At 41.6% G+C, this 13,836-nt stretch overlaps 1 protein-coding gene across 1 annotated transcript in view; it reads right to left on the minus strand.

The window, feature by feature from the left end:
* LOC148042234 (uncharacterized) overlaps positions 1-13,836 on the minus strand; it is an 845,903-nt gene that overhangs the window by 390,695 nt on the left and 441,372 nt on the right. Inside the window, exon 9 of the mRNA XM_087703082.1 lies at positions 7,252-7,261. Coding sequence (XP_087559208.1) covers positions 7,252-7,261 — 10 coding nt within the window. The remainder of the gene's footprint in view (positions 1-7,251; positions 7,262-13,836) is intronic.

The raw sequence follows: 13,836 nt of genomic DNA on the forward strand, positions 1-13,836 counted from the left end.
AACAAGTCCATCATCTTTCTTTACATCTGTAGAAAATGTATCAATCAATTACAGATCCTCCACGATCAACAAACATAACTCATATTAACTTAAGCATTATTATATATCCATTTTCATTTGACTGTAATTCTTATTTAAAAGTATTAATACAAGTAATAATCTTGAACAATACCTGCCCACACCAGTGGGAAAAGAAAAAATCAAAAAGAAAAGGCAAAAAAAAAAAAATAGAACAAAAAAAAGACAAACACGACAGGCAGGGGAAAAAGAACAAAACACAGGTATCTATTAAAAAAAAAGAAGTATATCAGCTGGTTACAACATGCTTTGGTGCTTCTCTTCCATTAATTCATATTAATTCAAATATCTTAACTCAAATGTTTACCATATTAACATCATTATACCTCCAGTTTTAATTACCTATAGTTATTTAAACATCCTTCATCCTTAGCTATACCAAAGAATTAATCCATAACACATGCTGACATTTCATTTACTACTTATAAAGTCCTCTATTTACATCAAATCCTCATATCCTATTTTAGCTGGACATCCATGATATTTAGTTATATCATATATCATAACATTTTCCCAGTATTGATTAGCATTTGATTATATGTATTTTATTTAGTTTTTATAATAGTGGTAGTTATTGTAATTAATACTCTTTATGTATAATCCAAAAATGTTTTCTCATATCCGATTGTTATTTATCATATCGACTCCACATTATATACATTACTATCAATATCAATTATTATTCAGCTATATCTGTTACAAAGAGAGCAATTAGATTAGCTAGATTTCAATTGTATTCTTCAATCTATCAGCCAATTCCACATTATATACATTACCATCAATATCAATTATTATTCAGCTATATCTATTACAAATTAAAATAATCAGATTTAGCTAATTTTAAGTTATATTCTTGCATCTGTCAGCCTGTGTCCCTCCAACAGCAAAAAAAATTTAATCCAATTGCCATTCGTTGAATAAATTTACCAAATGTTTTTATAAGCAAGTCCAAATAAAAATATCTTCGCACCTTTTGGCTCTGAATGTCAGTGATAATAATGTTTTCCCGGGCTTGTAAAATTGACTTTAATTCTTCAAATTGACTTTAATTCTCCAGGGTGGAGTTTCCATTTCTCCTGCACTCTGTCTCTTTAAATGAATCTTCTTTATGGCTACCCCCTCCTTTCTTCCTCTGAGATAGACCAGACGCCATTTCTCACATTTTCCATTTGTATTTCAGGAACATTCAAACATTCAACGATCTCAGTTTTTCTTTCATATTTTAAAATCAGATGATCCAATTTTCTTTCCAATCTCTGAAAAGAGTCAAAAAGCTCTCGACATGCGGAAAAAAGAATCTGAAATGGGACTTCAGACGCCATGATGTGTCGCAGTTAGAAATTTCAAATAGAGACATGCTGGAAATTGTGCAATCTTATCTGATCGTAAGCACAGCCAAGTAATAAAAATGTCAGATCGTGACCGGCTAATTAGTAGAAAGTTGACTTTACGATCCACTTAAAAAGAGTCAGTGAGGAGGGTTGCCGAAGCATTCCTTGAAGCGTTTAAGAGATAAAGTAGCCACCAGCCATAAATCCATTAAAAAAAGACCAATTCGCCGCTAGATTCTTCTATTTTATGGTTTCAATTAGCTTAAGCTTTTAGCGCGGACAGTCTCTCTTGAGTAATAAAATCAGCTTACCAGATGACATCACTTCTGCCATTCTTAGGGGCAACCTGCAGTTTCACTTAGCACGCAGCTAATCCAGAAAGGAATTGGCACGAGGAGTTAATACCCCCCCCCAGAGACTTTGCGGGTGTCTCTGAGGTCCTGGGTCTCTCCTCACCTTCACTGTCGTCTCCGGGACAGCTAGAGTTCAAAGAACCCATCCAAAAATCCTTCGGAATAGAGGAATTTCAGGAATAGCCTGAAACTCCATCTTCTCACTGCTAAGCCCCGCCTTCTTCTCCATGTTGAAGTTGTTTTAACGCAAACCAAAGATGCCTTTTAAAAAGCAAGTTTACATCATATTCTTATGGATGCCAGTGTTGTAATTTAAGGTGGTTCTGACAAGTGTCGTCGGCATCTTCATATCCAGTCACATGGGCGGCAAGCCACTCCCACAAAGGAGGCCACACCCACAGAGTAGGTTCGAACAATTTTTGAAACCCACCACTGCTCCACTCCCAAGTATGGCGAGCCCCGCAATGGGACTCGACACCGAATTTCACTCCTGCGCTTGTGCCCTGCAGTCACGTATGGCACCCACACCCTGGATTTTTCAGGGTATGATCATTTTCTCCTTGATTCCTCCTTGTCCTGCCTCCTCCGGTCACCCCAATTGCTTCCCAGCATGCAATTTCAGCCCTAAATCCTTCAGCAGTCTAGAGCCAAGGTGGCGCAGTGGTTAAATGCAGCACTGCAGGCTACTGCTAGATCAGCAGATCAGCAGGTCAGCGGTTCAAATCTCACCGGCTCAGGGTTGACTCAGCCTTCCATCCTTCCGAGGTGGGTAAAATGAGGACCCAGATTGTTGGGGGCAATATGCTGACTCTCTGTAAACCGCTTAGAGAGGCCTGAAAGGCCTATGAAGCGGTATATAAGTCTACTGCTATTGCTATTTTGGGAATTTTTCCCCTGTCTTCCCCACCCCCCCTTTCTCTTCATCAGAGTCCCAAAAATTTTCGCCACTGTGGGCATGGCTTGGGTGGGTGGGTGGGGGTCATGTGACTGAGTGTGCATGAATGATGTCAAATTGGCCACACCCACCCGGTCACATGGCCCCCAAGCCAGTTCCACCCAATCACATGACCACTGAGCCACTCCCACAAAACAGGCCACACCTACAGAATAGGTTTACTCCAGATAAGAAATTGATTGCAATAAACCAGGAACACCGGGACCCTCCCCAGAACCTTCAAAGGGCTTGGGGATCTTTTGGGGAGGGGGTTCACACCACGACCTCATAGGTGGGAATGTCAAAGGGTTCCGACCCCACCAAGTACATCCACACAACCAGGGGAAGGGCCACCACTTCTCCCAAACAATGTTCTAGGTGCAAAATGGTGGTAAAAAATAACGTGGCAAAAAATAAGTTTGCACCATCTAACACGCCGAGAGCCCCTCCATGATCTCAGCTGCTCACAGAACACCATATATTTAATAAACGAATGAACTTCCAAATGGAAAGAAGATGGGGGTCCTGCATGGACAACAGACCGAGTGGCAAAGTGGTAAAAAAAAGTCTCTCCATTCCTTGGTGTTAGAAGACAAGCAGCACAAGAGTTAAATGCCATTGACCTAGAGGAAGGGGGTCCTCAAACTTTTTAAACAGGGGGCCAATTCACGGTCCCTCAAACAGTTGGGGGGGGCAGACCAGGTGGGTGGGTGTGGCTAGGTGGTAATGTGATTGAGAGGGTGTGGCCAATTTAGCAGTCCAAACAATGCACACAAATGAAATTTTAATTTGTTTCGCTCCTGGGGGTGGAGAGCAGGTTACTGAAGGGATGTGGCTGCCTTGGGTGCATATGAGGGACTTCTGTGTGTGATGTGTGTGTGTGTGTATGTGTGTGTGTCTGTCTATCTGTCTGTCTGTGTGTGTGTCCTTCTCCCTCTGTCTCTCTCTGGAGGCTGGGGAGGCAAAAAAGTGGCCCATTTTTGGCCTCCAGAAGGCAGGTGGGGGACTGTGGGTAGGTGGGAACATGTGGGCAGGGCAGCCTTGTGGTCCTGTGCAGGTTGGATTAATGGCATCAGCGGGCCAGATCCAGTGGGTTCCTACCAGTTCGCACCTATTCGGTAGAACCGGTTCGTCAAATCTACTGAACTGGTTAGAAGAGGTTCCACCAGTGGACCCGGAAAGCAGGCCACACCTACAGAAGAGGTTCCAAAGTTTTTTTGAAACCCACCAACTGCCGCAGGCCATAGTGTGAGGATCCCTGACCTAGAGGGGAACCAAACTCCATAGCTCTGGTGACCTTCCCCAGCAGACTCTGGAGACAAGAGGCCATGTGGAAGGAGAGCAGGAGTCAATTTCCTTGCTGTTGAACTATCCTCCTCTAGCCTCACTTTCTGGACATGTCCTGACATAAAGGACCACAACCACAACAGATCAGAGGCCCTGGGGGAGTACTTGTGATTTTCCCCACCAACATGTTTTTTTCCCCAGCTAACCCTCCTCGCAGGGACCCCAAGGGTCAGGTTCCCCAGTGGAAAAGTCCCTTCCCCCCGTGATAGTCACCAATCCAGACTTTGAGACTCTTCTGCTACTTCCTTTCAGGTAAATGCCAGACCGAAGCAACACAGAAGGGGTTTTGCATCAGAAAAGGATAAAAGACTCAGGTGGCAGACAGGCAGGGATTGCTTTTGTTACGAAATGGGAGCAGAACTGATTCACCCTCATGCATTATGGACCTCCTGCTTCTCCTTCTGGTGCTGCTGTTGTCCCAGCCGGTCCCTGGGAAGCTTAGAACGAAATGCCCGCTGAGTCTGGAGCAGCAGGATGGAAAAGAACCGTGGAGCTACTACAGGCCTGGAGACCATCTCATTACTATGATCAACACTGTGACGGAGATACTGCATGTAACGCTGCCTTTCAACTGTCCTCCTTCTATTCCTTCTGGTCGCTCGTAAGTCATTCAGGGTGATGGAGTTGCATTCCCTCCATTTGCAGTTCTAACGCTCCCCTTCTTTTCTTCTTATGTCACTTCTGTTTTATAGAACCTGCTTAATTTCCTGAATATTTTTTTATTGAAAATTTTTGGGAAAAAAAACTTTTACAAATGTTTACCTCCCTCCCCCTACCCTCCCCACCCACCCACCCGCAACCTCCCCCCTCCCGACTTCCCAGAACCAATACAGGGTATAAATCTTTAACAAAAACATTCTAAAATAAGCTTTAAAAAAAGTTAATATCATTTTTCATTTGAGCTTTAACTCCTCTTTGCTAGGCTAACTCTAAACAGATTATATCATTCCTTGTTTCTTCAGTCATAAACTATCTGGAATTTCTTAGTCCCATATTTATTTTGAGTATAGTCAATCCATCTTCTCCACTCCAGTTTATATCTCTCGTTTGAATGGTCCTTGAGATATGCTGATATTTTAGCCATCTCTGCTAAATTTGTTACTTTCAATGTCCATTCTTGAATAGTAGGCAAATCTTCCTTCTTCCAGTATTGCGCCACCAACAGTCTTGCTGCAGTTATTAAATGCAAAATCAGGTTAGTCTCTATAACTGTACAATCAGTAATTATACCTAATAAAAATAACTGAGGAGTAAACTTTATCCTTTTTTAAAGAACATTTTGCATAATCCACCATACTTCTATCCAAAAGGCTTTTACCTTTTTACAAGTCCACCATATATGATAATATGTAGCATCGAGACAATCACATCTCCAGCATTTAGGTTGTAAATTCGGATACATACAGTATTTCCTGAATATTTTTGATTTCCACAGCTTGCCCCTTTTGTCTGATTTTATGGAAAGGACTCAAGTGCCTTAATGGGGCTAGCTAGAAAAAAACCCGAAGAAAGTTGACAAAGTTTTCCTCTCCCTGTACAATCCTGGGTTCATCACTTGACTGCTGCCCTGACTGATCCTGGGTTTCGGATCAATGTTAGCTTAAGGCTCAGTAGGCTTGTGGAGAGAAAGAGGGTTAGATTTTACTAAAAGAATTTTGTATTGCTGTTGATGATAATAACATGGTGTTTTTTTTAACAGTAGCCTTTCTTTTGGCTTTGACCAAAAACTTCGCTTCTTTTTTACCATTCAAATGGTGAACAATAATTCTAAACTGCTGCACAATCTCACACTTGGCTACAGCCTCCATGACAACCATTTGAGCACTTTCCGCACTTCAGATGCCTTGCTGGACATTCTCTCCACTGGCGAAGCCAATGTCCCCAACTACGGCTGTGGAAGGAAGGAGAACCTTCTGGCTCTTGTTGATGGAGCTTACAGAGAAATCTCCATCCAGATGTCAACATTAGGACGCACCTACAAAGTCCCACAGGTTTGTGTGTGTTTTGCTCAACATGTTAAAGCGAGTGGGATGGTGGTAGGTGAGGATTAGATGCAATCATATCTTTTCCATGTAATTCAAGGGCTACTTTCACCCTATTAGTGAACAGGGACCTTAACAATTTTAGGCATTGTCTAAAAGATGTTGTGGCCAAACTATATGCCAAAATCCTCTTAAATTAGCTTGAGATTGGGTAGCAAGAATTTTTCTTTGCAGGACAATAAGAGTTTTAGGTAGGGTTAAAAGATATATATATATATATATATATATATATATATATATATATATATATATATATATATATATATATATATATATATATATATATATATATATATATATATATATATATATATATATATTATTGACAACAGCTTTGTCCTGAAATACCTAATCAGAAAATATGTCAGTCTGGCAAACCACAGTTTGCTGGCTTTCTAGATGTTAGTGCAGCTAACATCTATACTGTTTACGGGCTCTGGGAAGTCGGGGGTGGTGGTGGTGAGGTGTTAGGAGGAAGGGGGGGGATACATAGTATGTGCTAGATTTTAAAGTAACGTGACGGCACTTGTATACTGTTGCTCTTTAATTCCACTGTAAAAATAGGACAAGCTGAATATATTAATAGATAGTAGAAATACACCGAAGGGAGGAGTAGAGGGATAGAAGAAAGAGGGGTAGAGAGGGTGGGAGAGAGGACGGGAGGGAGGGTGAGAAGGAAGCGAGGGAGTGGATTGGGAGAGAGGAGTGGGAGAGGGGGAGGGGAAGTAGGGTAGAGGGGAATGATGGAGGGAAGATGGAAAGTGGAGGGGGTGAAAGAAAGGGTGTATGGAGGGTTGAAGAGGTACATTGGGTTTCTATTTTTGAGGGTATTGTTGACAAGAGGAATGGCTGTGTTTATTGTTTAATGTTATATGGCCCCGGTTATGCACAGTATATATGTGACTGTACGAAAATGAAAATGGAAAATAAAAACACATTTATATAGATGTTAGTGCAGCATTTGACACAAGTAAATGGAGAAATGTTATAGAGGACCTGACCTGAAATATAACACAGCTTTCTTCATTGCTTTTTCAGATCAGCGTTGAACCTGTTTCAGAGGTACTGACTGATAAAAGTAAATTCCCTTTTTTCTACCAGATGCTCCCCAAACAAGGGATCCAGTACCCAGGAATTGTCCAGCTGCTCCTCCACTTCAGATGGACCCTGATTGGCCTCTTTGCTTCAGACACAGAGAAGGGAGAGAATTTCATGAGGATTTTCACTCCTGTGCTTGTCAGGAATGGAATTTGTGTGGTTATATCGCAACTCTTGTCAATGACTGGTCACACAGCACCCCTCAGGGATGCTCTCTCTAAGTGGAGACAAGTCAATGTCTTTGTCTACTTAATAGAATATGATTCCATTTTGGACAAAATTCTCCCTTTCCATTTTGCACTTAGGGGTTTGCCAGGACCCATTGAGGGGAAAGTTTGGATCTTGACAGTCCTGGGTCATTTGTCAATCCCAAGACACAGACTTCTCAAATATGTCCATAGCTTTTGGGCTTTCCATACCAAATACAAGGAGAAATATTATCGTTTTGAACCCTATTTATTTGTGGAACCCGAGATTGAAGATCACTATTTTCACTGTTCTCTTTCAAAGCACGTCTTTTCTGTCAAAGGCCGCAGAAGATGCACGCAGAAAGCTCCACTGGAGACCCAGGAGAAAAGGAACAGGATCCGGATCCAAAATCATTCCTATTTGTACACTTTCTTTAACACTCTGGCCCAGGCCTTGAATGCTGCCTATTCCTCCAGACCGAGGAGGAGAAGCAAGGCGGGTGAAGAGAGTTTGGGGGCTTTAAGGCTGCAGCCGTGGCAGGTATGGGGTCCCAATATGGATTCATGGAATTTAGTTATTTTTGGAAAGTATCCAAAGGAGACGGAGTGGAACAATCTGAACCTCTTTGTGGTACAAAAGGGCCAAGGCCTTGGCCAGTTTTATCATTCATGGGATGATAATATTCCAAAGAGTGGGCCAAAAATACATCATGATAGATATATTTAGATGAAAACTGCTAATTGTAAAAAGGAGATGCACATTTTCAAATGAATTCCTGGCTTTATGGGTTTGTGATTACCATTGTGGAATTTTACCTTCATACCCCGTAACTATCCATCCCAATCTCTCATCTCTTCCAGAACCACAGTTTTCTTCTGATTGATGGCTGCTCCATCTTTGCATGAAAACAATCAGTGAAGGGGAGACTGAACTGCTTTAAAATGGCTCTTCCTTTTGAGACATTTTTCCTCTCATTCAACCAGATGACTGGATTCATTTTTCCATGTCTGACACTCCAGAATAATAGAGAGTGAACCGTTCTTAAGCTTCTGCCTAACATCTCTCAGTTCTTGGAAGAGGGCTCCCTTCTCCAACTGAGAGGTTGTGTTAAGCTGGAAAAGAGGCTCCCAGACTCCTCCTGATTTTCAGTAATTCTTCTTGTTCTCCTTGAAAAAGCCTTTTGGTGCCTGCAGGGGGACCTGGTACTTGAGTTGGGGTCTCCCCAAACCAGAAGATTTCAGAGAGTTTTCAGGGAGTTTATTGGCTTGTTTGTTCATTTATCTTCTGATGCTCTGCAATGTTCTACAGGTGAAACTCGAAAAATTAGAATATCGTGCAAAAGTTCATTTATTTCAGTAATGCAAAAGGTGAACCTAACTGTGACATACAGTCAGGTGAGGCAGGTGAGGCAGAGCCTCACCACTCTCATCATGAAAAGAAAAAAATGTAAAAGGAAAAAGGTGAGGTTAGCCAGCTGCCTGCCTCACCGCGAATGACCGCCTAACTATTTGAAAAAGCCTCTAAAAAAACACCCTCTACTATGAGGCAGGAGAACTGCATGCCTCATCTAGTTTTTAGGTGTTTTATGATCACTCAAGCAGAGTTAAGCGAGGCTTAAAAGCCTAAAAAATCCCAAGGCAACTGAGGCACACACTTCTCCTGCCTCACAGTAGAGGGCGCTCGTTCTTCCTGTGACTCAATGACTCCGCAGCTACCCCTCTTCCCTTTTTCTTCCCTTCTGGCTTGCGATACAGTGACAATAAAGGGGGAGCACAAAGATGTACCTTTATCTCTTCATTGATTTCCCTTTTTACGGAATGAGCCGGCTTCCTAATTCTTTTATTTTCTGGAGGTCTCACTTCTTTCTCCATTACTGCCATTTTTTATTTTATTTTTTTGTTTGTGTGTGTGGGTGTGGGTGTGTGTGGCACACACACGTGTGTGTATGTATCTATTTTGGTGGAGATGAAATGGCTGCTGGTATTATTTGGGAAAAAGCTTTTGGGGGAAGGTTGTGGAGAGGAAGGGAGGGAGGACGGGGATGGCTTTTAGCACTGATTTGTTTCCCTTTCTTTTCTCTCTCTCTCATTCTCTCCCTTCAGCTCTCTTTCATTTCTCTCTCCCTCTCCCCCTTCTCTCTCTAATTTGTTTCCCTCTCTTTTCCTTCTCTCCCATTCTCTCCTTCCAGCTCTCTTTCATTGCTTTCTCTCTCTCTCTCTTTCTCCCCTTTTCTTTTCATCTCTTCCTTGTGCGTGCAAGCAAAATACTTTTCTGGGCCGGGATCACGGCGGTGGGGACAGCGACTCCTTCCGCTGCCGCCACTGAGAAATGAATACCTGGCTGCGCTGCGGAGAAGAGCCACGCTGTGCAGGAGACTCCTTAGCGCTCGACTCAGGTCAGCACGAGCCGCGGTCCCATTCCCCTCCTTCCTGAGCCAATATAACATAGTTTGCCAGAAGCCACAAATTGGAAGCAAGTCTGATTTATTAAAAAGAAAATAACAGAGATGGCAAAAAAATGCATCTGAAAATAAGATTATTCATAATTTTGGATAACATATTATATTGTCGAACTCAAAAGGTTTTTGATACTTAATTGTCATCATCATCTATCTCTCTCTCTCTCTCTTCCCCCCCCCTCGGAGAGACTGTCATCCCTTGTGGAAAACACAAAGAATTCCTTGGCTCCTTGCTCCCCCCTCAAATCTCTTTTTTGTTGTTGTTGTTGGCCACTGCTGGTCACTGCTTAGGGTCCTCGGCGATACGCTTTTGCCTGCCACCCCTTGAAAACGTGCAAGGACAGGACAAAATGGCGTGGATCCTTTTATTAAAACCCCCTGTATTACAAAGGCATTTTAATAAAAAGATTGTGGTGACATCAGTGCCTCACCAGCCATAAACCTCACCGCACGTCATTGGAAACTAATATAAGAGATAGACTCATTACATGCAAAGCAGGATAGTCCAAGCCGTGATTTGTCATAATTGTGATGATTATGGCTTACAGCTCATGAAAACCCCAAATCCACAATCTCAGAAAATTAGAATATTGTGAAAAGGTGCAATATTCTAGGCTCAAAGTGTCCCACTCTAATCAGCCAATTAAGCCATAACACCTGCAAAGGGTTCCTGAGCCTTTAAATGGTCTCTCAGTCTGGTTCAGTAGGAATCACAATCATGGGAAAGATTGCTGACCTGACAGAAGTGCAGAAAACCATTATTGACACCCTCCATAAGGAGGGGAAAGCCTCAAAAGGTAATTGCAAAAGAAGTTGGATGTTCCAAAGCACATTAATAGAAAGTTATCTGGAAGGAAAAAGTGTGGAAGAAAAAGGTGCACAAGCAGCAGGGATGACCGCAGCCTGGAGAGGATTTCAGGAAAAGGCCATTCAAAAGTATTGGGAAACTTTCACAAGGAGTGGCCTGAGGCTGGAGTCAGTGCATCAAGAGCCACCACACACAGACGGATCCTGGACATGGGCTTCAAATGTTGTATTCCTCTTGTCAAGCCGCTCCTGAACAACAAACAACGTCAGAAGTGTCTTACCTGGGCTAAAGGAAAACAGACCTGGTCTGTTGCTCAATGGTCCAAAGTCCTCTTTTCTGATGAGAGCAACTTTTGCATCTCATTTGGTATGGAGGAAGAATGGAGAGGCACACACTGCAAGATGCTTGAAGTCCAGTGTGAAGTTTCCACAGTCTCTGTTGATTTGGGGAGCCATGTCATCTGCTGGTGTTGGTCCACTGTGCTTCATTAAGTCCAGGGTCAATGCAGCTGTCTACCAGGAGATTTTGGAGCACTTCATGCTTCCTTCCACAGATGAGCTTTATGGGGATGATGACTTCATTTTCCAGCAGGACTTGGCACCTGCCCACACTGCCAAAAGCACCAAAACCTGGTTCAATGACCGTGGGATTACTGTGCTTGATTGGCCAGCAAACTTGCCAGACCTGAACCCCATAGACAATCTATGGGGCATTGCCAAGAGAAAGATGAGAGACGTGAGACCGAACAATGCAGAAGAGCTGAAGGCCGCTATTGAAGCATCCTGGTCTTCCATAACACCTCAGCAGTGCCACAGGCTGATAGCTTCCATGCCATCCCGCATTGAGGCAGTAATTGCTGAGAAAGGGGCCCAAACCAAGTACTAAGTACATATGCATGCTTATACTTTTCAGAGGTCCGATATTGTTCTATGTACAATCCTTGTTTTATTGATTGCATGTAATATTCTAATTTTCTGAGATGGTGGATTTGGGGTTTTCATGAGCTGTACGCCATAATCATCACAATTATGACAAATCACAACTTGAACTATCTTGCTTTGCATGTAATGAGTCTATCTCATATGTTAGTTTCACTTTTTAAGTTGCATTACTGAAATAAATGAACTTTTGCACGATATTCTAATTTTTCGAGTTTCTCCTGTATATAATTGAGAAATTTTGTCCATTTTACTTTATCAATGTATGATAGATTCATTTTGCTGAATCTTTCTTTCTCACTTTTAAAGATAGTAGTAACTCTTCTTCTTCCAACTAAGAATACCTGCAAATCATGGAGAAGAAAGATTCAAATGTGAAAAGACCAGATGAGATAAGAAACCAAAATTTCTGCTTTTAACATTTCTGGATCTTTTCGTTTTAGTTTCATCCTTTTCTGGCGAAGCACAAGTTTTGCAATCTTTCCAACTTTAATTTGTACTTGGACCAAAATGGAGATATAGCAGCGGCTCTTCGCCTCAGGACTTGGGTAGTTCTCCCAAATATGGGATTAATCTTGCAGTCTACAGGGACTTTTGAAAGAGAGACTCTGATTGTCAACCAAAGTGCTCTTTTAAAGACAAACTTGCTGAACAAGGTGTGTGAAGTATTGGCTCTTTTTCTCTGTTTTCCAAAGCCTCAGGACCCCTTTCAAGTCTGCTAAGCCTAATCACCATGATGGATATCCTTCAGTGAGAAGTGAATGTGGGAATGATCATTTTCTTAAACTGCTTGGGAGGCTTCAATATTATACAATGTTTGGAGGGACGTGATCTCAATGACCTCACCTTCACCTCTTCTCACTACAATTCTAGAAAATAAAGAGGTTGTTTTATGCTTGTTTCACCAGCATGGCAGCTATATGAGTTGAACAAATAAATATGCAAGAAGCAAAGAAGATCTGGTCTAAAGTTGATAGTCTTAATTCAAAAGGACTTTTTCCTTTGTCTGTTAACTGGGAGATTGTTTTGGACAACTGTCAGAGGGAAGATTCTCCAGAAGAAGAAATCTTTGCTTATCCTACTGGTCAAAGATTTCTTTCTTCATTACAGTTTTTCTCTCTTTTAATAAATCTGGTACACAAAAATGTATTAAATCTAAAATGTATTCTAAATTTAATAAATTCTTAAATTTAACAGGAATAGATCAGCACCCTTTAAAATCATGGCTTTATAAAGAAGAGAGGAATGCATGTTAACAGGGTCATTGGAAGAACTTTTTGAATGACACTTAACTCTTAAATCTTTTTTTAATTTCATCCCTCCACACTTCATTAAGTGGAAAAGTTATTTCTTGCAATGCAATATGTCAGAAGCAAAAGGCAGGAACTAAATGAAGAATCTGCCTGTAATTGTGTTTCCTGCAAGCAATTGCAACTAGTGAGAGATTTCATAATTTATCTAAGGGCAGACTAGACGCTAATGAGCTTATGTCCATTTCCCCCCCCCCCCCCAATTTTCCATGGATGGTGAGTATTAACATACTTGCTTTGGCATTCTTCCTTTTTCTGTACAGTCCCTGCCTGAGTCCAAATGTGCGGAAAGTTGTCATCCTGGATTTGTCAAGAGGGCTCGAGAAGGAGAGCCAGTTTGCTGCTACGACTGTGTTCCTTGTCCGGAGGGGACCTTCTCCAATCAAGAAGGTGGGTGGGAAAAGAAAGCATTGTGGAAATGGAATCATCCAGAACATTTTGATGAAAGTACATATTGAAAGACACATTGAAGCTTACCATTTTCCTTGTTTATTGTTGAAATGCACAATTTCTTATCTAAGGGGATGAATAACTAAAAAATCTTGAAGTAGGACTAGGAAGAGAAAGGAAAGGAAGGCAGATAGGGCAACCTTTACCATTCCCAGGGAAAACAATTTTTTTTTTTTTGCTTCTTAGTTTGGATGTGTCTCTCCATTTTAACCTTTCTTGGAAGATCTTTGAAATTTTAGGAATTGTCTTGTGTCCATTTCTTTTTCTCATCTGAAACAGATATTCGTCATGTCATCCTTCAAAATTCAAAATTGATGCATAAAAAGTTATCAACCACCATAAGGAGAAATATCTTCTTGAAGGACCAGGGATGGAGAGCTTTTGGGCCTTTTGAGGTTTTTTTTTTTTTGTTAAACAGTGAAATAGGAACCAGAGTTCCAACCAAAAATAAACCCAGCGGTAGTTCAAAGGAGAGGGTGGAGGGGAATCCTTTAATACAC

The sequence above is a fragment of the Thamnophis sirtalis genome, unplaced genomic scaffold, assembly GCF_051295495.1.
Source record: "Thamnophis sirtalis isolate CommonGarterSnake01/CBP01778 unplaced genomic scaffold, rThaSir2_p1.2 scaffold_20, whole genome shotgun sequence".
In the NCBI taxonomy this organism is placed as follows: Eukaryota; Metazoa; Chordata; class Lepidosauria; order Squamata; family Natricidae; genus Thamnophis; species Thamnophis sirtalis.